Raw genomic sequence first — 26553 nt, 5'->3', positions numbered from 1 at the left:
TATATAAAATATCAGCAGATAGAATCCAGTAATATTTTCAAAGACTAAGAGGATTTCATGCTAATTATGTTCCATGTTGCTTAATCTTGAGAATCTATTAATATAATCTATCATACCAATGGATCAAAATAAAAAATATATAATCTTAACAGATGTCCAAAAAAACTTGATAAAATTTAACTTCCATTTTATTTTTAAAAGACTCTTAGTTAAATATGAATATCACCTTAACGTTACAAAATGGCTATTTGAAACCATTGCTCACCATCATGTTTGAAGTAAATCATGATATTCAGGAACAAAAAGTAGACAATGAAACACCATCAATATCTAATGTTATTTTGACAATCTAAAACAAAATAACTAGATGGGATAACAAGTACAAACACTGGAAAGCAGAGACAATATTTCTTCTGACAGACTATGGATCAAAGACTCAACTGTACATTCAATGGCATATTTTATTAAATATAAATAATAAAAAATCACTGAAAGTCTTATATATCACTAGGGGCCTCTTGCAATATAAAATAATAATTTTTGAAAATGCACCCACCAGAGCAACAAGTTATTTAAAATACCTAGCACTAAACTTTAAAAGAAATATGTACAGTCCACAAGTTTTTTTTACAGTTTTTTAAAACTGTAAAAACATAATGATATTTATAGCAAAATAAACACAAGATCTATGTAATATATAAATATTAAAAAAATGAAGCCCTAAAATTCTGGGAGGAAAATGGGAAAACTTTTTATAATTTTGGAGGGGGAAATGCTTTTCTAGGCAAAACATATAAGCCAGAAATCATAAGGGTAAAAATATATAAATGAATAAAAGCAATTTGAGTATATGAAATTTTTACACAAGAAAGAATACCAAAAAAAGTCAAAAAATGAATGACAAACTATGAAAAAATATATATCTGCCACACATATGACAATGGGCAGTTTCCTTAATATAGGAAGTATGTTTATAAATCAATTATGAATAGCAACAACCTCACAGAAAAATAGGCAGCAAAAATGAACTGGCAGTCAGCAAATAAAGAAATCACTTCTAAACAAATGTACAAGATGCTCAACTTCACTTTTAATTAAAGAAATGCAAGTTACAAATTAAGATCTTAACACTTTCGTCAGATTGGCAAAGACCAAAAAAAAATTCTGATGACGCACAGAAGTTTGCGTGGGTCTGGGTAACCGGGCACTGGTCTGGATAATCATGTACTGTCGGCAAGAGTCTCGTGTCCCATCTTTGGAGGTTAATTTAGGAATAATATTCTAAATGTAAAGTGCACTCTGATGCTTTGACTGAAAAGACACCTTTAGCAATTTCTTCTCGCGATCTACTTGTACATTCCTCTCTGGTTGGCCCCTGTACCCTTTACAACAGGCCGGTTCCCACTGCTGCAGCCATAGCTACTCTATTTGTCGAGTAATGAACGTGCACAAAGGGTAATCTTCTCTGCCATGTTTGTTTTAGCAGAGCACTAGAAACATCCCTAACCTGTCCTTCATTAAGTGGTGGTTAAATAAATTATCCTGTATACATCTATCCAGTGGAATTCTCTGCTGCTCTCTATTTAACAGCTGGGCAGATCTCCAAGTGCTGTTATATAAATGTCACCAAGTTACATGGCTGGCTGACAAGAGCGATGTGAATAATGGTGTGTAGAATAGATTCCCCATGTGTGTAAAAATGATAATACACAAAATAAGCATACAAAATGTCTGGCTACCAAAAACTTTCTGGAAGGGGGTGGGAGTTTGGAATAGAAAAAAATATATATATGCAGAGAAGATGAGTTAATTTTTAATTATATGTAGGAAAAAGAGAAACACACATACAGATACGGAAATGCACTAGATACCCTAAAGGAAAACAAAAATTGCACTGAAGGATTTATAAAAACAATTTGGAGAAACCAAAACAGACAATGCTCCTGAATGGGAAAACATGGTATTGTTAACACACCAATTCTCTCCCAAGGCAATCTATAATTTTAATGTGATTTCAGTTCAGCTCTCAAATCTATTCCTTTTGAGTCCTGACTCCCCAAATTTTAAACTATTCTAGAAGACTAAACTTCTAAGAATATTTTTAAAAAGTAGATTAAAGTCTGGAATAGGGGGGAGCGCCTGGTGGCTCAGTCGGTGAAGCTTCTGACTCTTGGTTTCAGCTCAGGTCATGATCTTGTGGTTGTGGGATTAAGCCTGGTGTGGGGCTCTGTGCTCAATGTGGAGTCTGCTTCAGATTCGTTCTCCCTCTCCTTCCCACTCACTCTCTCTCTCTCTCTCAAATAAATAAAATCTTCAAAAAACAAGTCTGGAATGGGGTGGGGGATAGGGCTTGCCCTTCCATTGTAAAATATATATATTATATGTATATATGTCTATGTATATATAAATATACATACATATAGACTCTCTCTATATAAATATATATATATAAAGTTTCTCTCTCTCTCTCTCTCTCTCTCTATATATATATATAAAGTTAAAGTAATTAAAGTAATACTGCTCTGGAATATAAATAAATAAACCTAGGAGGAGGGAGAATGAAAAGTTCAGTAATAGGCAAATAGACATAAGTATCCGTGTGTATGTGTACATACGTATGATAATGCTGTTGGAGTAGATATTGGTTGTTTTTTGATCATACATTTTTGCCTCCTCCTACTTCAACCCTTCCTAATAATACCTAACTTCGTTTTTGAGAATTACCTCTTGAATCGCCTTGGATTCAGTGTGGCGCAACAGTTGAGATTTCTGTCTTGCCCTGACCAATCAAATACTCTCTCTCTGGGTTCTGACTCTAGAGCAAATGGATGGAGATTAAAAACCACTGGAATTGTTCACTTCTGCAGAACAATACCCTGGGGAGTTCAGGGTTCCTGCAGCAGGCTCCCGCTCTGCGACAGGCTTCTGCATCTATAGGAGCCTCTCTGGCACCAAGCCCAATCTTCAGACTTCTTGCTTATTCTATAGACCCTACCGTCTTTGCAATAAATGGCCTATGGCTTTGTCAGTTTTTGTAGCTTGCCATCAAAGGACTCTTAGGATTCAGGTGGCATTTCAAATCATTGGTGAAATATAAGGTTACTCAGGGAATTGTTTTAGGTAAGCTAGCTACTCATTTTGGGGAACACTTAAATTCTTTAAATGAATTCCAGAATATGAAAGAGTTCACTACATAAAAAAAGGGGAGGTAACTTGATCTTGGAAAGAATGTCTTTTTACTGGTTTCAAGATAAGGCCACAAAGGAAAACATTCATAGATTTAAATGCACTAAAACTAAAAGGCAAATAATAATCCAGGAAGTATATTTGACCAATACAAGCTATAGGACTCAAAACCATAAAATGTAAAGATCTCTTAAAAGTCAGTAAGATAGTGGGGCGCCTGGGTGGCTCAGTCGGTTAAGCGTCTGCCTTCGGCTCAGGTCATGATCCCAGCGTCCTGGGATCGAGCCCCGCATCAGGCTCCCTGCTCTGCAGGAAGCCTGCTTCTTCCTCTCCCACTCCCCCTCCTTGTGTTCCCTCTCTCGCTGTGTCTCTCTCTGTCAAATAAATAAATAAAATCTTTAAAAAAAAAAAAAAGTCAGTAAGATAGTTAAACCTAAAAATGTGTAAAGGCCCCAATCAATTCATAGAGGAAATATAAATTTTATACATATATATATATATTGCATGTATGTATATGCACATATAAACTTATGTATGTATAATTATAAATAAATTATATAATTGCATATATAAAGAGTTCTTACATGGGGCCCTGGGTGGCTCAGTCGTTAAGCATCTGCCTTCGGCTCAGGTCATGATCCCAGGGTCCTGGGATGGAGCCCCGCATCGGGCTCCCTGCTCCGCGGGAAGCCTGCTTCTCCCTCTCCCACTCCCCTTGCTTGTGTTCCTGCTCTCACTATCTCTCTCTCTGTGTCAAATAAATAAATAAAATCTTAAAAAAAAAAACAGAGTTCTTACAAATCACTAAGATAAATACTTCTAAAAATGGGTAAAGGTTATAGTCAACTCACTGAAGAAGAAATATAAATGGTATATATATAAACACATATGATTGCATATATATGTATATATGCACGTACATATATAAACTTATGTACACACAGTTATAAATAAAGTTCAGTCTTGCTAATACTCAAAGAAGTTCAAATTAAAGCAATGATGTCATTTTACACCTTTCAAATTAGCATAAATTTTTAAAAGTAAGGATTTACAGTGCTGGCAAAGGGTGTAGGAAAAAAATCATTCTCATATATTGGGATTATAAATTGGTAAACTCTTTGGAAGGCAGTATGTCAATATGTATCAAGTGCTTTAAAGATGTGGATTCCTTATGACCAAGCAAGTCCACTTTTAGGAGCTGCAAAAAGATTTTGTGTAGGGATGATGGCAACCTTCATACATGCAAAAAACAGAGATTGGTTAAATAAATAATGCTATATTCATTCATACAGAGCAGCCACTACAAATAAAGTTATAGGAAAGAATTTAAAGCATGAAATAATGTTCACAACCAATAAAAAATTAAATCACAAAGCTGCACGAAGAGTATAGCACATTTAAATGTATTTCAAATACACACATGTTTTGTATACACACATACATACATACACATCCATACCTATTATGCACAGAGAATACTGGAAGGACATAATAAGCATAATAATAAAGTGTATTTTGTTTTTTTTTGTTTTTCTATAGTAATTACATAACTTTTATAACAGGAAAGGAGTATACTTCTTGTGCATTTTATGAATCCTATCTTATTAAGTATCTTAGGAAAAGCTCAGGGCAGGTAATAACCACCCTTAATAGGAAAGAGAAGTAAAGCTGAGACAGGGAAGGTGATTTGTCCTAAGTCATTTAACTAGTCGGTTATAAAGTCATGACTTTGATCCTCGTTTCCTGATTCCAAATCCATGACTCTCTCTACTATTCATACTCCACTTCAACAACTGAGCACACTGATCTCACTCGGAAATTACTGGCCAAGTATGAGCCAGGGCAGAGAGATGCTTAGGATTAAGCTCTAAAGTCAGATAAATATTGATGAGTCCACAGTCCTCTATAACCAAGACGTATATGAGTGTACATGTGTACATGATGTTTGTTTAATTTACTGGCGGGGGGGGGCCTCCTGAAGGCAGAAAGAATAAAGGAAATCATATCTACCTGTTCTATCCTTTCACGATGCTATGATCTAGGAAAACAGAGTCTGAGATTAAGACCTGGAGGGGTCAGCTTTTCGATGTGGGGCACTAAGTGTGGGCCTTCTGCTTCATCTGGACCTCCACGCACTGTCACTTCTCATCACCCCAAACACTCTCTCCCACACACAAGGCCTTGCATTGAAAAAATGGGGGTCAGAGGAAAAAATGGCCAGTCCCCTGTCGGTTGCCGAAGTTATGATATTCACAGCACCTAGTATTTAGGAATAAACAGGCTGACTCAGTTATGGATACAAGTTGGCAAGTTGCCCTCTCTGATGGTGGTGGGGCTCCAGAGGGTAGCAATTCTTAGCAGTCAGGAGCAATACTGCACCATACCCCGGATACTCTGTACATCATACAGGGATGAAATCTGATCAGTGTGGTCTAGGCCAGCAAGCTGAAGCTCTCACAGTTAGTTTCTGGAACTCAGTAGGTGTCTCTGCATTGAAACTGTGCCAACTGACACTAGTCCTTCTAGCCTGCTTAGAATCAAACTGTAGAAAGCCGCAGGCTTCCCAACATCTGCTCTTCTGAACCCAAACGGCATGGCCACAAGAAAAGTAAGCATGGCTCTGCTACGGAGAAGCTTCAGGTAATTCAGGATAGCCCCCTGACCTCTCAGAAATAACAGCCCCAAGCCCAGCAAGTGCACAGGCAGCTCTGGAGGAGAATGGCTCTACAAGGTAGCCCTGCGTAGTCTCCAAGATAAACCGACAAATGCCAGTGTCTCACATCCAGCAGCCATGGTCCTATCGGGAGTCAAACTGTACGCCCCCTACCAAATGTGACTGCCCCACCCGGAAGCATGTATTACGGTCCCAGGAGCTAAGTCATGATAGGGAATGAAGCTTCTATCCAACAAACCACTTATTGATCCCCTACAATGTACACAGCACCCTACCATTCTCCTAGATCTAAAAGATAATCCACTTTTTGAATTGAAAAAAATGTGAACTAAATTGTTTTGGTGCACCCATTATCAAGCTTGTATGTATCACGGCACTTACAATCGACTTACACAATTGATTTTTAAAAATTCAGTGGCGAGAAAAATCAATGCAACAAGTGCCAAAATATAATCATTACCAAAGATTTCCTCTAAAACAGCACTATACTGTGATCTTAGAAATATACTTTTAGTAACTGACTTACAAGTAGAATGAGTTTTAATTTGAGATAATGCTTAGAAATGGACCAACTTAAATTCCTTATACAATTATAAAACATGAGACTAAATCCAAGGATATAATAAAATTTATTTTTAAAATTACGTTCAGGCAAAATCAAAGCCTGTGACCTTTTTCAAAAGGTTTGCATTTCATTACTCACCAACTGACAGCCTTCTAGGGAGTTGACTAGCTGAGCATTCTGACAGGAGAGAATTGAACCAGCCAAATTCAGCATTACGCACACTGCAGAGAGCAGCATGAAAAAGGTTATCTGGAAACAAACCAAACAAAAAATGGATTATTCACTTGGAGAAGTTCGAAGGCAAAGTGATTTGGCTTTAAAAAAGCTTTCAGTTGATCAAATAATTATATGAGTAACAGTTGTATTTTCTTAAAGGATGGTATTATTTCTCAAAATTTGAATTATATTGTAAAATATTTTAGAGGCTAAACTTGAAAATACTATACATTATATACTCTCAAAATAGTTTTATATAGCCTCAAAAATAACGTTAGAAATGACTAAAGAAAACCAACAGAAAGAAGCTTATTTATTAGAAGGCCTTTATATTTATTTTCTTATGGAAAATTTCATACCTATGCAAAACCAGAGAAGATAGTTTAATGAAGCCCCACATACCTACCACCCAGAATCAACAACTAACTAACTCATGGGCTGTGATGCTTCATTTATACCTTCTAGATTATTTTGCAGTAAGTATCAGACATGATATTTCATCCTTTCAGTGTATATTTCTAAAATAAGACTGTTTTTGAAAACACAACCAAAATAATGTCATCATCTCTAGAGTAATCATTCATTAATATCAAATGTTCAGAGTTCACATTTCCTTAATAATCTCAAAACTTTCTTTGTTTGTTTTATTATGTTATGTTAATCCCCATACATCATTAGTGTTTGATGTAGTGTTCCATGATTCATTGTTTGTGCATAACACCCAGTGCTCCATGCAGAACGTGCCCTCTTTAATACCCATCACCAGGCTAACCCATCCTCCCACCACCCTGCCCTCTAGAACCCTCAGTTTGTTTTTCAGAGTCCAGTCTCTCATGGTTCGTCTCCCCCTCTGATTTCCCTCCCTTCACTCTTCCCCTCCTGCTATATTCTTCTTCTTCTTTTTAAATATATAATGTATTATTTGCTTCAGAGGTACAGATCTGTGATTCAACAGTCTTCAACACTTCACAGCACTCAACATAGCACATAACCTCCCCAATGTCTATCACCCAGTCACCCCATCCCTCCCAACCCTCACCACTCCAGCAACCCTCCATTTGTTTCCTGAGATTAAGAATTCCTCATATCAGTGAGGTCATATGATACATGTCTTTCTCTGATTGACTTATTTCGCTCAGCATAACACCCTCTAGTTCCATCTACGTCGTTGCAAATGGCAAGATCTCATTCCTTTTGATGGCTGCATTATATTCCATTGTATATATATATATACCACTTCTTCTTTATCCATTCATCTGTCGATGGACATCTTGGCTCTTTCCACATTGCTACTATAAACATCGGGGTGCACATACCCCTTTGGATCCCTACATTTGTATCTTTGGGGTAAATACCCAGTAGTGCAATTGCTGGATCGTATGGTAGCTCTATTTTCAACTTTTTGAGGAACCTCCATACTGTTTTCCAGAGTGGCTGCACCAGCTTGCATTCCCACCAACAGTGTAGGAGGCTTCCCCTTTCTCCGCATCCTCACCAACATCTGTCGTTTCCTGAATTAATTTTAGCCATTCTGACTGGTGTGAGGTGATATCTCACTGAGGTTTTGACTTGGATTTCCCTGATGCCAAGCGATGTTGAGCACTTTTTTATATGTCTGTTGGCCATTTGGATGTCTTCTTTGGAAAAATGTCTGTTCATGTCTTCTGCCCATTTCTTGATTGGATCATTTGTTCTTTGTGTGTTGAGTTTGATAAGTTCTTTATACATTTTGGATACTAGCCCTTTATCTGATATGTCATTTGCAAATATCTTCTCCCATTCTGTCGGTTGTCTTTGGTTTTGTTGACTGTTTCTTTTGCTGTGCGAAAGCTTTTTATCTTGATGAGGTCCCAATAGTTCATTTTTGCCCTTGCTTCCCTTGCCTTTGGCGATGTATCTAGGAAGAAGTTGCTTCGGCTGAGGTCGAAGAGGTTGCTGCCTGTGTTCTCCTTTAGGATTTGGATGGATATCTGTCGCACATTTAGGTCTTTCAACCATTTTGAGTCTATTTTTGTGTATGGTGTAAGGAAATGGTCCAGTTTCATTCTTGTGCATGTGGCTGTCCAGTTTTCCCAACACCATTTGTTGAAGAGACTGTCTTTTCTCCACTGGATATTCTTTCCTGCTTTCTTGAAGATTAGTTGACCATAGAGTTGAGGGTCCATTTCTGAGCTCTCTGTTCTGTTCCATTGTCTGTTTTTGTGCCAGTACCATACTGTCTTGATGATGACAGCTTTGTAATAGAGCTGGAAGTCCGGAATTGTGATGCTGCCAGCTTTGCTTTTCTTTTTCAACATTCCTCTGGCTATGCGGGGTCTTTTCTGGTTCCATACAAATTTTAGGATTATTTGTTCCATTTCTTTGAAAAAAGTGGATGGTATTTTGATGGGGATTGCATTGAATGTGTAGATTGCTCTAGGTAGCATTGACATCTTCACAATATTTGTTCTTCCAATCCATGAGCATGGAACGTTTTTCCATTTCTTTGTGTCTTCCTCAATTTCTCCCATGAGTATTTTATAGTTTTCTGAGTACAGATCCTTTGTCTCTTTGGTTAGATTTATTCCTAGGTATCTTATGGTTTTGGGTGCAATTGTAAATGGGATCGACTCCTTAATTTCTCTTTCTTCTGTCTTGTTGTTGGTGTATAGGAATGCCACTGACTTCTGTGCATTGATTTTATACCCTGCCACCTGACTGAATTGCTGTATGAGTTCTAGGAGTTTCGGGGCAGAGTCTTTTGGGTTTTCCACATAAAGTATCACATCATCTGCAAAGAGTGTGAGTTTGACTTCTTCTTTGCTGATTTAGATGCCTTTTATTTCTTTTTGTTGTCTGATTGCTGTGGCTAGGACTTCTCATATTATGTTGAATAGCAGTGGTGATAGTGCACATCCCTGCCGCGTTCCTGACCTTAGGGGGAAAGCTCTCAGTTTTTCCCCATTGAGAATGATATTCACTGTAGGTTTTTCATAGATGGCTTTTATGATATCGAGGTATGTACCCTCTATGCCTATACTCTGAAGAGTTTTGATCAAGAAAGGATGCTGTACTTTGTCAAATGCTTTTTCTGCATCTATTAAGAAGATCATATGGTTCTTTTGCTTTCTTTTATTAATGTATTGTATCACATTGATTGATTTGAGGATGTTGAACCAACCTTGCAGCCCAGGGATAAATCCCACGTGGTTGTGGTGAATAATCCTTTTAATGTACTTTTGGATCCTACTGGCTAGTATTTTGGGGAGAATTTTTGCATCCATGTTCATCAAGGATATTGGTCTGTAATTCTCCTTTTGGATGGGGTCTTTGTCTGGTTTTGGGATCAAGGTAATGGTGGCCTCATAAAACGAGTTTGGAAGTTTTCCTTCCATTTTTATTTTTTGGAACAGTTTCAGAAGAATAGGTATTAATTCTTCTTGAAATGTTTGGTAGAATTCCCCTGGGAAGCCATCTGGCCCAGGCTTTTGTTTTTTGGGAGATTTTTGATGACTGCTTCAATTTCCATAGTGGTTGTAGGTCTGTTCAGGTTTTCTATTTCTTCCTGGTTCAGTTTTGGTAGTTGATACATCTCTAGGAATGCGTCCCTTTCTTCCAGGTTATCTAATTTGCTGGCATAGAGCTGCTCATAATACGTTCTTATAATTGTTTGTATTTCTTTGGTGTTGGTTGTGATCTCTCCTCTTTCATTCATGATTTTGTTGATTTGGGTCATTTCTCTTTTCTTTTTGGTAAGTCTTGCGAGGGGTTTATCAATGTTGTTAATTCTTTCAAAGAACCAGCTCCTTGTTTCGTTCATCTGTTCTACTGTTCTTTTGGTTTCTATTTCATTGATTTCTGCTCTGATCTTTATTATTTCTCTTCTCCTGCTGGGTTTAGGCTTTAGTTGCTGTTCTTTCTCCAGCTCCTGTAGGTGTAGGGTTAGGTTGTGTATTTGAGACATTTCTTGTTTCTTTAGAAAGGCTTGCATTGCTATATACTTTCCTCTTAGGACTACCTTTGCTGTATCCCAAAGATTTTGAACAGTTTTTTCATTTTCATTTGTTTCCATTAATTTTTTTAATTCTTCTTTAATTTCCTGGTTGACCCATTCATTCTTCAGTAGGATGCTCTTTAGCCTCCGTGTATTTGAGTTCTTTCCGACTTTCCTCTTGTGATTGAGCTCTAGTTTCAAAGCATTGTGGTCTGAAAGTAGGCAGGGAATGATCCAGATCTTTTGGTACCGGTTGAGACCTGATTTGTGACCTAGGATGTGATCTATTCTGGAGAATGTTCCAGGGCACTAGAGAAGAATGTGTATTCTGCTGCTTTGAGATGGAATTTTCTGAATATATCTGTAAAGTCCATTTGGTCCAGTGTGTCATTTGAAGTCTTTATTTCCTTGTTGATCTTTTGCTTAGACGATCTGTCCATTTCAGTGAGGGGGGTGTTAAAGTCCCCCACTATTATTGTATTGTTGTCAATGTGTTTCTTTGCTTTTGTTATTAATTGCCTTATATAACTGGCTGCTCCATGTTAGGGGCATAGATATTTACAATTGTTAGATTTTCTTGTTGGATAGACCCTTTAAGGAGAATATAGTGTCCTTCCTCATCTCTTATTACAGTCTTTCGTTTAAAATCTAATTTGTCTGATATAAGGATTGCCACCCCAGCTTTCTTTTGGTGTCCATTAGCATGGTAAATGGTTTTCCACCCCCTCACTCTCAATCTGAAGGTGTCTTTGGGTTTAAAATGAGTCTCTTGTAGACAGCATATTGATGGGTCTTGTTTTTTTATCCAATCTGATAGCCTGTGTCTTTTGATTGGGGCATTTAGCCTATTTACATTCAGGGTAACTATTGAAAGATAGGAATTTAGTGCCATTGTATTGCCTTAAGGTGGCAGTTACTGTATATTGTCTGTGTTCCTTTCTGATCTATGTTTCTTTTAGGCTCTCTCTTTGCTTAGAGGACCCCTTTCAATATTTCTTGTAGGGCTGGTTTTGAGTTTGCAAATTCCTTTAGTTTTTGATTGTCCTGGAAGGTTTTTATCTCTCCTTCTATTTTTAATGATAGCTTAGCTGGATATAGTATTTTTGGCTGCATATTTTTCTCATTTAGTGCTCTGAATATATCATGCCAGTCCTTTCTGGCCTGCCAGGTCTCTGTGGATAGGTCTGTTGCCAATCTAATGTTTCTACCATTGTAGGTTATAGATCTCTTCTCCCGAGCTGCTTTCAGGATTTTCTCTTTGTCTCTGAGACTCGTCAGTTTTACTATTAGATGTCGGGTGTTGACCTATTTTTATTGATTTTGAGAGGGGTTCTCTGTGCCTCCTGGATTTTGATGCCTGTTTCCTTCCCCAAGTTAGGGAAGTTCTCTGCTATAATTTGTTCCAATATACCTTCTGCCCCCCTCACTCTTTCTTCTTCTTCTAGGATCCCAATTATTCTAATGTTGTTTCGTCTTATGGTATCGCTTATCTCTCGAATTCTGCCCTCGTGATTCAGTAGTTGTTTATCTCTCTTTTTCTCAGCTTCTTTATTTTCCATCATTTGGTCTTCTATATTGCTAATTCTCTCTTCTACCTCATTTATCCTAGCAGTTAGCGCCCCCATTTTTATTGTACCTCATTAATAGCCTTTTTAATTTTGACTTGGTTAGGTTTTAGGTCTTTTACTTCTCCAGAAAGGGGTTCTCTAATAACTTCCATGCTTTTTTCAAGCCCAGCTAGTATCTTTAAAATCATCATTCTGAACTCTAGTTCTGACATCGTACTAATGTCCGTATTGAGTAGGTCCCTGGCAGTCAGTACTGCCTCTTGTTCTTTTTGTTGAGGTGATATTTTCCGTCTTGTCATTTTGTCCAGAGGAGAAGTGATGAATGAGAGAACAAAATGCTAACAGGGTAACAACATCCCCAGAAAATATACTCTAAACAAATCAGAAAAGACCTGAAACTGGGGGAAAAGAAAGGGAAAGAAAGAAAAAAGAAAAAGAGAAAAAAAGAAAAAGAAAAAGATAAAAACAAACAAAAACAGAACAAAACAAAACAAGCAGAATATGATCAAATATGATCAGGCTGTTGCATAGATCAGTGCCACACACTAGATTTTGGATGTATTTTGGTCTGTTAGAAGAAAGTGCCTCCCAAAATTTTAAAGAAAGAAAAACTTATATATGTACAAAAATAAGGGTTGATATGATGAAGGGATGAATATTAATGTAAAGAGGATAATTATAAAAGATTTTATAAAAGGAATTGATAAGTTGTTTGAAAAAAGAAAGAAGAGGATTAAAAAAAAAGAAAAAAAAGGTAGAGAATGTAATCAGGCAGGAGAGTAGAACAAAACCATACACTAGAGATTTAGGGTATATTTTGATCTGTCAGAAGAAACTGTATCTCAAAATTTTAAAGAGAGAACAACTTTTATATATATATGCCAAAAATAAGGGTAACTACTATGAAAGGATAGAATATGACTCTAAAAATGCAAAATTAAAATGTTTTTTAAAAAAGGGATTGATAAGATGTTGGTTGAAAAAGGGAAAAAGAAAAACTCAAAAAAAAAAAAAGCTAAAAAAAATTAACCTTGAAAGACTAAAGAATCATGGTAAAAAAGCCATGATTTCTATGTGCAGTATTCCCCTAGTGCTGGAGTTCTGCCGTTCTCATTGATCGGTGAACTTGGTCTTGGCTGGCTGTTCTCACTGATCTTCTGGGGGAGGGGCCTGTTGCCGTGGTTCCCAAATGTCTTTGCCGGAGGCCGAATTGCCCCGCCCTTGCCCTATCCGGGCTAAGTAATCTGCTCGGGTTTGCTCTCCGGGGCTTTTGTTCCCTGCGAGCTTTCTGTACAGCTTTGGAGGCCGAGAGTGAAAATGGCGGCCTCCCAATCTCCGCCCCGGAGGAGCTGAGCACTTGGGAGCCCCTCTCCTCAGTGCGCCCCCAGAGAAAAGCAGTCAATCACTCCCGTCTCCCCGGTCTCTGGCCACACTCCGTGCTCGCCCGGCCTGTGACCGCGCGTTTCTATCTCTGGCACCCGACCCCGTGCGGAGTCTCCAAACCCAGCAGATCCCTGCGGTGCACTCCCACGCAGCTCCTCCCGGGGGAGGAAGGTGAGTCTCCCTGGATCTGCCGCTTGTTGGGTCCCTGCTGGAGGAGCAGGGGCCCGACTGGGCCACGGATCACGGTTTATGGCAACCCCGAGCTGAGAGCCCGCGCCTGGGCTCCGCCTCTGCAGCCGGCTTCCCTGCTCCGATACCTGGGAGCTCTGCCGCACTCAGGCACCCCCAGTCTTTCTGTGACCCCGAGGGTCCTGAGACCACACTGTCCCACGAGAGTTCCATCCCCCGCTTAGCCACCGGAGTGACTTCCCTCAGGGGACCTGACTTCTCAAAGTTCCGATTTTGTGCTCCGTGGTTCTATCACTTGCCAGAAGCTGCCGATGGAGGCCCCTGCCCCGCCGTCTATCCTCCCTAATATTGCCTCGGATTCACTTCTCCGCACGTCCTACCTTCCAGAAAGTGGTCGCTTTTCTGTTCAGAGAGTTGCTGCTATTCTTTTCTTCGATCTCCTGTTGAGTTTGTAGGTGTTCAGAATGGTTTGATCCCTATCCAGCTGAATTCCTGAGACCAGACGAAATCCAGGTCTCCTACTCCTCCACCATCTTGCTCCGCCCCCTCTCAAAATTTTTTTGAATCAGTTTACACAGGATACAAAGGAGTTCCATATAGTGCAACTGATTATTTGCATCTTGGATATTTTTTAGTTTATGGGTTTTCCCATCCATTGTATTTTTTCTTCCATGAAATCTATTGAAGAGTCCTGTTAATTTGTCCTTTACAGTTTTCTACAGTCTAAACTTTGCTGTCTCCTCCTATTAGTTAACATTTCCCCATTCTCTAGATTTCTTGTAATATGGTGTTTACACAAAGAGGTTTGATCAAATTCAGACTAATAGAAGGCAAATAATGTCTATGATGTTGGCAGCCATTTTTAATGATTGCTTAGACCATTAATTTGTTAGGGATTCCAAAATTGTTCTAGTATAACACCATCATTTCTTCTTCATTCTTTATTCCCAGGGGTCAGTATATAGAACACTTTTCCTCATCAACAGTTCTTTTTTATTTAAATTCAATTAATTAAGATATATGTATTTTTGTTTCAGGGGTACAGGTCTGTGATTCATCAGTCTTATATAATACCCAGTGCTCATTACAACACATACCCTCCCCAATGTACATCACCCAGGTGCCCCATCCCTCACACTCCCCTCCCTTCCAGCAACCCTGTTTGTTTCCTAAAATTAAGAGTCTCTTATGGTTTGTCTCCCTCTCTGGTTTTGACTTGTTTCATTTTTGGCTCTCTTCCCTTATGGTCCTCTGCCTTCATTAACTGTTTTTTTACCCTAGGGTCCAGTTCATATAGGAAAATCAGAATATGTGTTTGTTTCTTTGCTTATTTTCCAAATTTCAGTATAATTAGTTGACATGGTGCTAGATTTACCAAATAAACTCAGGCCTATATAGTTAGTTAATATTCTTGTTGCACCTGTATAAATAATTAGGCTAAATCTAATGAAACAACACTTTTTCTTTTTTTTTTAAAGAAATTAAAAAAAAAAGGTTTTATTAATTTGAGACAGAGAGAGCACAAGCAGGGGAAGAGGCAGAAGAGGAGGGAGGAGACTCCCCACTGAGCTGGGAGCCCGATATGAGGCTCGATCCCAGAACCTGGAGATCAGGACCTGAGCTGAAGGCAGACGCTTAACCATCTGAGCCACCCAGGTGCCCTGAAACAAAACTTCTTGTGATCAAGAATAATCTTTAATCCCCTCCAGTTCCATCCACGTAGATGCAAATGGTGGGTATTCATCCTTTCTGATGGCTGAGTAATATTCCATTGTATATATGAACGACATCTTTATCCATTCATCTGTTGAAGGGCATCTCATTTCTTTCCACAGTTTGGCTATTGCGGACATTGCTGCTATGAAATTGGGGTGCATATGGCCCTTCTTTTCACTACATCTGTGTCTTTGGGTTAAATACCCAGTAGTGTAATTGCTGGGTCATAAGGTAGCTCTATTTTTAACTTTTTGAGGAACCTATATAATGTTTTTCAAAGTGGCTGTACCAACTTGCATTCCCACCAACAGTGTAAGACGGTTCCCCTTTCTCCACAACCTCTCCAACATTTGTTGTTTCCTGACTTGTTAATTTTTGCCATTCTAACTGGTGTAGGATGGTATCTCAATGTGATTTTGATTTGAATTTCCCTGATAGCTAATGACGTTGAACATTTTTTCATGTGTCTGTTAGCCATTTGTATGTCTTCTTTGCAGAAGTGTCTGTTCATGTCTTCTGCCCATTTTTTGGCTTGATTACTTGGTTTCTGGGTGTTGAGTTTGAGAAGTTCTTTATAGATCTTGGATGCCAGTGCTTTATCTGTAATGTCATTTGCAGATATCTTCTCCCATTCTTTCGTTTCTCTCTTTGTTTTGTTGACTGTTTCCTTCACTGTGCAGAAGCTTTTTATCTTGATGAAGTCCCAAAAGTTCATTTTTGCTTTTGTTTCCCTTGCCTTTGGAAACGTGTTATGAAAGAAGTTGCTGTGGCCGATGTCGAAGAGGTTACTGCCTATGTTCTCCTCTAGGATTTTGATGGATTCCTATCGCACAATGAGGTCTTTCATCAATTTTCAGTTTATCTTTGTGTATGGTATAAGAGAATGGTCGAGTTTCATTCTTTTGTATATAGCTGTCCAATTTTCCCAGCACCATTTATTGAAGAGACTTTTTTCCATTGGATATTTTTTCCTGATTTGTCAAAATAAGTCAAGCGGAGAAAGTTATCATATGTTTCACTCATATGTGGAACATAAGGAATAGCACAGAGGACCTTACAGGAAGAAAGGGAAAACTGAATGGGGGGAAATCAGAGGGAAAGACGAACCATGAGAGACTCTGGACTCTAGGAAATAATCTGAGAGTTTCAGAGGGGAGGTCGGTGGGGGAGATGGGTAGCCCGGTGATGGGTATTAAGGAGGGCAAGTGTTGTAATGAGCACTGGGTGTTATACACAAATAATGAATCATGGATCACTACATCAAAAACTAATGATGTACTGTATGGTGATAACATAACATAATAAAAATAAATAAATAAAAGAATAATCTTTAAGATAATATGATCAAGAGGGGAGAGAGTGTCATAAAAACTTGTTAAAAACTTTCAAATAAGAAAAAAAAAAAAAAACACTGGATATCCTGCCTAGTGTACCCAGGCGCCCCTGTAACTTATTTTTGATAATAGAAACATAAATGAATTTTGTTTGGTGGAATGCAATGGTTGTCACCCTATGGATGCTGACCACTTTTATATCTATTGGTAAATTTATTTCAGCATTTCTGATGGCCTATGTGTGAACATTGCTTGAATTCTCCTTTGAACTGGTTGTACCATTTTACTGGTTCCCTCATTAAATAATGAGTCAAATATAATCTTTGACAGATGTTTATTAAAAAAAAGTAGTTGGTGGGTGCCTGGGTGGCTCAGTCGTTAAGCGTCTGCCTTTAGCTCGGGTCATGATCCCAGGGTCCTGGGATCGAGCCCCACATCAGGCTCCCTGCTCAGTGGGAAGCCTGCCTCTCCCTCTCCCACTCCCCCTGCTTGTGTTCCCTCTCTCGCTGTGTCTCTCTGTCAAATAAATAAATAAAATCTTTAAAAAAAAAAAATTAGTTGGGTCCCTAGCATCCTCCAAAGGTACTGTTTGTTTAGTGTGTGTGTGTGTGTTTGATTCATTATGAGCCACAAACTTAAACAAATTCCATATGTTTCAATCACTGGAGTCATTAGCAAGAGAGAGTCAATTCAAGTTGACACCACTCTAGTAGACTCTGAAAGCTTTCTTGCTTTCTAGTATAACAAGATGTTCCAAGATTGTCACACACATTCCCTGCCCCAGGCCTGGAACCAGCCATTTCTCCAGTACAGCCTGGTTCCTTTCAATGAGAATGGTATTTTAGATACCACACTTTTCATGCCAAAGGTGCCCTTGCTACTTGGTCATGGTTTTCAGTACTTTCAGTTGTTAGATACAATATATCATAACATATTTTTTTAAATTTTTTTTTTTTAAGATTTTATTTATTTGCGAGAGAGAGAATGAGAGACAGAGAGCATGAGAGGGGGGAGGGTCAGAGGGAGAAGCAGACTCCCTGCCGAGCAGGGAGCCCGATGCGGGACTCGATCCAGGGACTCCAGGATCATGACCTGAGCCGAAGGCAGTCGCTTAACCACCTGAGCCACCCAGGCGCCCCTATATCATAACATATTGATGTCTCTGATTCAAATTCAAATTCAAATTAAAAACTACAGGGTTTTTATTTAATCACCTCAACCTTATGTCCCTATTTCCTTCCAACCATGCCAGAAACCTTATTTCTCATTACAATTATCCAACTGATTTAATCTCATGATAGCCACACAACAGTCTCAAAATAACAATACTAATACTAGCATCAAAAACATGATTATTGAAAATAGTTTAAGATTTTTATATTTCTTTCTATCCTTAGAGTACATTCTACCAAGAAAAAGTGGTCAAATTATGGTGTTTTAGAGTCACCAGGGTTCCTTTATGCATGGCTATGCTACTAACTGGGAACCCAGATTCATTTGTTTTATTTTTTATTGTTAGGGATATTTTTTTAAATTTAGTCTCGTTTGGAATTGTGCCTATAGCCACCTTTACTTGTTTTCTAGGCATATATCTTAGATTTGCTTTATATATATATATATACATTTACTCCCATCACGTTTCCCTTTCTCTCTCAACTTGATTGTGTACTTTGGGTCTTCATGCTTTTGGTGGACAGACCACATTTAAACTTTTTTGTCTCATCTTGTCCTTTTAAAAATATTGGACATCCAACCCCTAGTTAAACCTTCATCCTAAACCACTGTAATACATTCATATATTTTGACAACGGGGGTGACAACTATACCATGGATTTGATCTTTGCCCCAAGAATGTGGCTTAATTTGCCTTTGTCTCTCCATTTTATTTTTCACTGGTTGGGGATTCAGAAGCACTTGCATATCCATACACTTCTGGATTCTCTCTATTCTATTTATCCCTGAACACATACTAGCCAAGTGTTTTCCAATTTTGTCTCTTTCCTCAAATTTTTGCTAGATGCAGCCACCGGCACCAACATTCAGGCTACCAGTGTTCTGTTTTCTAACTTTAGAGTTATAGGTTCATTAGGTGTATGATCTGCTTCTTCAAGTTACCACAAAAGTCACTTTTACCAAATGCCTTTCCATTACATAACACGTTAGTTATCTTTCCAACCTCCTCTGTATCAGGGTAGGATTTCTGGATCAATTTCTGGACCAATGAGGATAGGATAGGTTAAAAGTAACTCTAAAATCTCAGAGGCCTAACACAACAGAAGTGTATTTTTTGCTTCTGTTACATGGCCAAAACAAGTCAAATGGGTTTTGCCCTAGGTTCACTTAGGCACTCAAGCCAATGAAGGCTTCACTTCAGTGCTGCTCCTATCATCATCTCAGCCATGGAACTTAAAGCTCCTGCTGGAGATGTCACACGCAATATCTGTTCACATTTCATCTGCCAAAGAAGCCACATGGCCACACTCAACATCCAAAGGGATGAAGAAGTACAGTCCTACCAAATGCCCCGAAAAGAAAGAACCTGATGCACAGACCTGTACCCCTGAAACAAATGATACATTATATGTTAATAAAAAAAAAATCTACCAAAAAATAAAATGAATAAATACATAAAAAAAAAGAAAGAACCTGATGATTTGTGAACATCCCTAATAGCCACAACATCCATATACTATTGCTCGTATACTGTAAATCCCCTCTGTGTTACCTTATCTAAGAACATGACATATGGCTCCATTTATGTTCATGACTCTTATTTTTGTCTCCCTCCCAAACCTGTTCTACCATATATGAACAACTGTCTGCTCAACATGTCCACCTGGACAGCTCAGAGGCTTCTCACACTCACTTAGCATAGAAAATCGAAATCAGGAAAATCTTCCTGAAATGCTATCCGACTACTGGCATTACCATCCTCCTTAATTTCCCACGTTCGGGGTATGAGGGGGTTTTGACTCACTCTCCCTTACTCTGACTGCACCTAACAAATCAAGTCCTGTTAATTCTATATAGAAAATCTCGCCATCCCCACTGGTGCCATTCTACAGCTTCAATGATCATCACCTGAGTCTCCATGGATGGCTTTTCTTTGTTCTTCCTGCCTCCAGTCTTGACTTCCTTGACTCTGGGACCAGAATAATCTTACTAAAATATAAATGGATTATCATGAGCAGGGATCTCTGTTTTATTCACTGATGACCACAAGAGCCTAGCTAGGCAATTGATCCATATTTATTGAATGAGTGAATGAATGAATGAATGAATGAATGAAAGATGTCACTCCTCTGCTCAAAACTCTTCAGTAGCATCTCCTTGCCTTAATAAAACTCCTTGGTTTGAATTTTCAAGGCCCAGCAAACCTTGTAAATTGCTGACCTGGTCTTTGCCTATTTCCTCAGCCTGTTTCCAGCTGTGTCTCCTGCCACACCCTCTACCATCTAGCCATAGTGAGTATCCTTTAATTCCTGGAATCCAAGGTTCTGTTCTATTATTTTCTTTTCCCAAAACATGCTGCTTTACCCTCTTGGTTCCTTTGCCTGATTCTTGCTCATCCCTAAGCCATCACCTGATACTGAGACCTCTTCTGAGATGCCCTTCATTGACGCCTGTAGATGAGGCTGGATTCTCTGCTGTTGAAGCAGAGATTGTGTGTATCCTGGCCACAACTGCATTCTCAGCAAGTGGTCTACAGGAGGTGTTGAAAAAATGTTTACTGAATGAATATGAGGTTGTGGGGAGAAATCCATAAGCAGCAGCTGCACCATGATCGAAATGGAAATGAGTATCTGCAAGAAGCAAGGCGGAGGAAGAAACAATGTCACTGAAGATCAGCTTGACAGTTCATCAAACACTTCCTGCATATGTGCCAAGCAGAGGACAAGATGACTAAATGTCAGCTCTTACTAATAAAACTGTGCAGTGGGGACTAATGGACCATTCATTCATTAACTCACTCAGCCTATCTTGAGCCTATACCAGGAGCCAGATGCTGTAAAAAGTGGTGTGGATGCCAAAACAAATAGATGCAGACTCTCCTCTCTGGTCAAGGTCCAGGAAAATCACCCAGACTCTACTCCGACTGCCCACAATCTGGTGTATTTTAGGGAATGACTTTGACCTGGGAAAGGTCCTTTGCCTTTACATCTTCACAGATCATACTGCTGCGGTGGCTCTCCTAGACCCAATTCCAAGTGTTAGTACAGACCAAAATTAGTCTGGGGACGTGGACATCAAGATACGATTCTAGTCCATAGAAAACTCTTCTACTTAGATTTCCAAAACTTTCAGATCAATCCCAAGTAAGCAATGAACACACATTCTTGGTGACTACAGAGCTTTGATATTTTGTGGTAGAATCATTTAAATTCCACTTTGATTCCATGAACTTTGGTCCTAGAATAAGGAAAAACTATTTTGAACATCTGAGACCAAGACAGAAAAATTAAGTTGTTAAACACGCATCTGTGTATTCAGGCACATTATCGGTCTAACAGTGAAAATTTTTTGAAACCAGAAAAGCTAATCAATCCTTTAAAGTGTATCTTGTGAGACAAAATACATCACGTATTAGTAAATGAGATATTAAAGGGGTCTGAGTATATAATGGGCTAAATGCAAATGCAGGGCAACACAGGGGGGAAAAAATCCAACAAATGATGGCTAGAGTTGTCATAAACTCAGTAATTTCTCATAGGAATTGGAGCCTAGGAATCAATGTCTGCTGCCTCCACACATTCCAAAACACAGTTGATCGATCACATTTAACTACAATATATCCTATATAAGGGCAAGAAACAATGACACATTTGTTACTTTAAAAAAAAAAGGCCTAAAATTGCCAAATAAGTCTTAGAGGGTACTTGTGTAGGCCTGCTATTTCCCTGTGAGAAAAACAGAAACGCTCACAAAAGGGTACAAAATGAGACAACTACCATGAAAAGAAAAGATTCACCAATAAACACAGTCATTGTGTTCTTCTGTTCCCATGAAAGTCCAGCTTTTTCCTTTAAGTTTCACTTCCAGCTCATCTTTAGAAATTAGCCTGTTTTGCAGTCTTCAAGCTGTGTCATTATACTACTTCTAGATGGTTTGTATGTCCTTTCTTCATATGGCATAACACTTAAACCCTTTTCAAATCTGCTTCTTCCCATATAAAACAAAACAAATAAAACAGACCTAGAAATGTGTATGGAAGCTCACTATATCCCCCCTGACTACCCTTAGGGCTTGACAATTTATAACCAGAGAACAGGATTCTGATATTCAGAAACTTTGGAGTATCCCAAGGCTGGGTAAACTACAACAGAGCTCCAAAATAGCCAGTCAATTTAATATTTGCTCTGTTAAATAAACGGGAAGGAAATAATGAAAAATCCCATTTTTCTCATCATGTTTTCATAATAATAGGATCCTTGCAACACTGACAATTCTCTATATAGTTATGGAATAAATGACAATGTTTTACTTACATGCTAAAAGTAAAGCTATGTGCCGATATAAACCAAGAATTTGTATTATATTAAAAACACCTAGATTCATATGAAATCTCAATGGACCCCATTCCAAAACTCCTGGCAAAACTGGCTCTAGGGGGATAAAAAAAAAAAAAAAAAAAAAGAGTGAAAGCTAAAATAGTGCTGAAAATGCAAAGGTGGATGTAAGTGAAGATGTTTATTTTTATTTATTTATTTTAAAGATTTTATTTATTTATTTAACAGAGAGATAGAGAGAGAGCACAAGTAGGCAGAGTGGCAGACAGACGGAGAGGGAGAAGCAGGCTCTCTGCAGAGCAGGGACCCGACGCTGGCCTCGATCCCAGGACTCCGGGATCACGACCTGAGCCGAAGGCAGCCGCTTAATGACTGAGCCATCCAGGTGCCCCAAGATGTTTATTTTAATTATGTTTAAATCAAAGGAAAATACTAAGAAAACTTGGTTAATACATCAGAAAATAGATGAAAACACTTTCTAGAAACCCACAAGTAACTGAAAGTAATTTGAAGAGAAAATTCGAACATCCCATTAATGAAATAAAATCAGGAGTTAAAAACCTACCCACCAAAAATACCAGGCCCACAGCCTTTTACAGGTGGATTTCTTCAAAACCTTCAAAAACATGTAATCTTATAATATGGCAAAAGAAAAGCAACCCAACTCAGTTACGAGAATAGAACAATGTTTTCTATTTCCTGGGCAATTCAGTGCTAAAGCCATGAAGTGGAACAGAGCAAGATACATGTGGGAGGGGAGTGAAAGGCAAGGGGCCCGGGAGGGAGCTGGAGGCCCAGGCATTGACAGGTGGGTGTATCCTCAGAGAAGGGCAGTTCCTGTGGGATGTCAGCTCAGCACTGGGGAGCAAAGGGCATCCCCATATGGGAGGGTGTAGCAGCCATAAAAGGAGACTGGTTACTTACAGTGGGATTGAGCAAATCAACATTGTAAGGATAATAGGATCTGAGTTACTCATTGTTGGAGAGAAGATAGGTACAAATATAGAGAGGGGCAGAACTAGAAGAACTGTGTGGTGTTAGAATGGAAATGATGTTATCAATGTAATCTCAGAGTTTTCAGTAGATAATAGACAGATCCAGAAAGTAAGGAAGTGCTCAGAATGATGGGGGCATGCTGAAGACACACGTCAGCTTAATAAGGTTCCCACTGGCCAAATCAGGGATGATTTGAGTATCAAAAGACATAATGATAGTAAAAGATTATAACCCATGAGTCTACACAGACAAAAATAGACAATGAATAAATTGAAAATTTGGTGAGGAATATTTACAAAGTCTCAAAGTATCTCCACGTAACTTATTCATTTATTACAAAGGGACACAGACAATTTCACAGAGGAGGGGAATGGTAAAAAACAAAAACAAAACCTCTTTAGGCAAAGTGATCAAAATCACCAAACAACAGGACAAATTGAAATTTTGTGCCACTGATAGGATCCAAAAGAGAAAAACACAGCATCACTTCTATGGTATTCCTGCTGAGATGCATAACTTGAATCTGATCATGAAGCAACAGCAGACAAATTCCAACTGCAGATGTTCTACAAAATAACAGCCTGTAGTCCTCAAGTGTGGAGATCATAAAAGTCAAAGAAGGACTAAGGAACTGTTTGCAGACTGAAGGAGAATAAAGAAACATGATAACTAATGCACTCAAATAGCACGGGGGGGGGGGGGGGAGGATAAAATTCCTTGCACTGTGCTTGCAACTTTTCTGTAAGTATGGGTATAAATAAAAAAATAAGTGTAATCTCAAAGCCAATAATGCAATACAATATAGGAAAATTAGAGGCTAATTCCCCTTATGACCAAAACCAAAATTTATAAATTTTTAGCAAATAAAAAAACAAATTGTTTTAAAATGTATCATCCACAAGAAGGATTTGCCCCAGGATTGTTAGATATCAGAAAAACCTATCAGTGTTACTATACTAAACTTCATTAAAAAGTATACTGAATTTACAGAGTAAAAACAAAAATTTAATCACATTAGCACATTAATAAAGAACATGATACAAATTTTAAAAAACTATTATAATTTTTCTAAATATCTCTAAGCAAGCTAGGAACAGGGGGGAAATTTAAAAATACAAGTAAAGATATTTATAGGGAAAAAAAACTAAAAGCAAACATAGTTGATACAAAACCTTAAAAATGATTCCCTTTAAAATCAGGAACATCCTTGAGGCCTAGTGTGCCACTTAAAAAAAAAAGAATGTATTGCAGTTCTAAGCCAATGCAAAAAGTCAAGACCAAAATAAAAGCTGTAAGAATTGAAAAGGAGAAAAACCCCTTATATTATGATGCCATAGAATTAGAATAGCATGGTATTGGCAAAGGAATAGGAAATCATATAAATCGATTTAGTCCCAGCCAAAATTCATTTATATGGGAGATGTATATAATAGAGAGCATATTATAAATCACTGTGGATAAACTATGAGAAGTTGGTGCTAGGAAATCCATATAGGAAAAAAATGAAAATTATATCCATACCTCATATCATATACAAAGACATATTAAAAACATAAATGTGAGAATCAAAAATTTTTAACACTTACTAGGATCAGGGAGACTTTTTTTAAAGCACTACACAAAAAGCATAGCCCTTAAAAATAAAACACTGATGATTTTGACACATTAAAACCAAATCATCTGTATGACCAAAAAAAAGTGAAATGTGACAAGCTGTTTGCACTAGATATGACAAGGGATTAATATGCAGAATATATAAAGAAATCTTACAAATCAATAAAAAATAGAAAAAGTCTAACAGATATAAAACTTGATGGCAAAAAAAACCCCCAAAAGATACTTAATGTCACTAGTAAACTAGAGGTGCAAGTTAATACTACAATAAATTATCACTACATACCCACAGTAGGGCTGGAAGGGCTAATTTTTATAAGGGGGGTCAGTGAAAAAGAACTCTAAAATATTGGTAGATTGTAATTTAACACAAGCTCAAGAGCAATTTGGCAATGCCCCATGATTGCTTTAATTATTTCTGACTAGAGAAACTCACATGTGCCTAAGGAAGCAGTATACACTGCAGGCAAACTGCAAAAAATTGGAAAGAACCTGTCCAACCATTAGGAAATAGATAAACTGTTACTTTTTCTCCACATGAAAGAACAACTATAAACAATAAATCAGACCTTTGTGGCTAAATGTCATATACAAGGTGAGTTAAAACAGCAAGTGGCGGGCGCCTGGGTGGCTCAGTCGGTTGCGCGACTGCCTTCGGCTCAGGTCATGATCCCAGGGTCCTGGGACCAAGTCCCACATCGGGCTCCCTGCTCTGCGGGGAGCCTGCTTCTCCCTCTCGCACTCCCCCTGCTTGTGTTCCCTCTCTCGCTGTGTCTCTCTCTGTCAAATAAATAAATAAAATCTTAAAAAAAAAAAAAAAAACAGCAAGTGGCAAGAGTATAGTATAATGCGCCCTGTAGGTCATAAAAGCTCATAAAATGCTACTATATATTGTTCATATGTGTGTGTGTGTGGGGGGGGGGTGGGTGGGTGTGGGTGGGTGTGTGTGGGAGGGGGTAAAAGCATTATATCATACAATGGAATGATATCCACAAACTTTTGACACCTCTGGGAAGGGTCAAAAGACACAGGGCTTCATCTTGCCTGTAATGTTTTACATTTTACATTTTAAAATCTTAGTAGGGGGGATGCCTGGGTGGCTCAGTTATTATGCATCTGCCTTCTGCTCAGGTCATGATCCCAGGGTCCTGGAATCGAGCCCAGCATTGGGCTCCCTGCTCCACGGGAAGCCTGCTTCTCCCTCTCCCACTCCCCCTGCTTATGTTCCCCCTTTCCCTGTCTCTCTCTGTCAAATAAATAAGTAAAACCTTAAAAAAAAAAAAATCTCTTAGTAGGAAGAGCATGTGACTCTTGATCTCAGCATGGTGAGTACAAACCCCATGTTGGATGTAGAGATTGCTTAAAATAAATAAAAATTTTAAATAAGTAAAAAATAAAATCTGAAACAAAATGGTTAATTCATTAAATTGGTAAACTGTTAACATCTCTATGGAAAAGTGTGGGAGTGGGAGAAGAGATCTGCCTCAGACAACTGATCGTGGGTTCTGCGTAATGATAGTTTTCACCATACAGATGAAAATACCAGTGCTAAAACACTCCAGAAGGGAAAGCAGTTAGTGAAGTAAGGGACCAGTAAGCAGGATGCTCAATCACAAGGTAATTTATACACTG

The 26553-nt window shown here is 38.4% G+C and overlaps 1 protein-coding gene across 17 annotated transcripts in view; it reads right to left on the bottom strand.

Annotated features, from left to right (window-relative positions):
• ENTREP2 (endosomal transmembrane epsin interactor 2) overlaps nucleotides 1-26553 on the bottom strand; it is a 481153-nt gene that overhangs the window by 120132 nt on the left and 334468 nt on the right. For 14 of the 17 annotated variants that reach the window (XR_008507963.2, XM_064570012.1, XM_064570016.1 and 11 more), the window contains one exon: nucleotides 6564-6674. The exons of the other annotated variants lie outside the window; for them this stretch is intronic. Coding sequence is in view for 13 of the 14 variants with exons in the window: in XM_064570012.1 (XP_064426082.1) it covers nucleotides 6564-6674 (111 nt within the window). In the remaining variant the exon portion in view is untranslated. The remainder of the gene's footprint in view (nucleotides 1-6563; nucleotides 6675-26553) is intronic. 17 annotated transcript variants of the gene reach the window in all.

This window comes from Mirounga angustirostris, unplaced genomic scaffold (genome assembly GCF_029215605.1).
Source record: "Mirounga angustirostris isolate CCGP_5_RB_7025 unplaced genomic scaffold, mMirAng1.0.hap1 SCAF_9, whole genome shotgun sequence".
NCBI lineage: Eukaryota > Metazoa > Chordata > Mammalia > Carnivora > Phocidae > Mirounga > Mirounga angustirostris.
The sequence above is the reverse complement of the archived record's forward strand: the minus strand, read 5'-3'. Positions and strand labels throughout refer to the sequence as shown.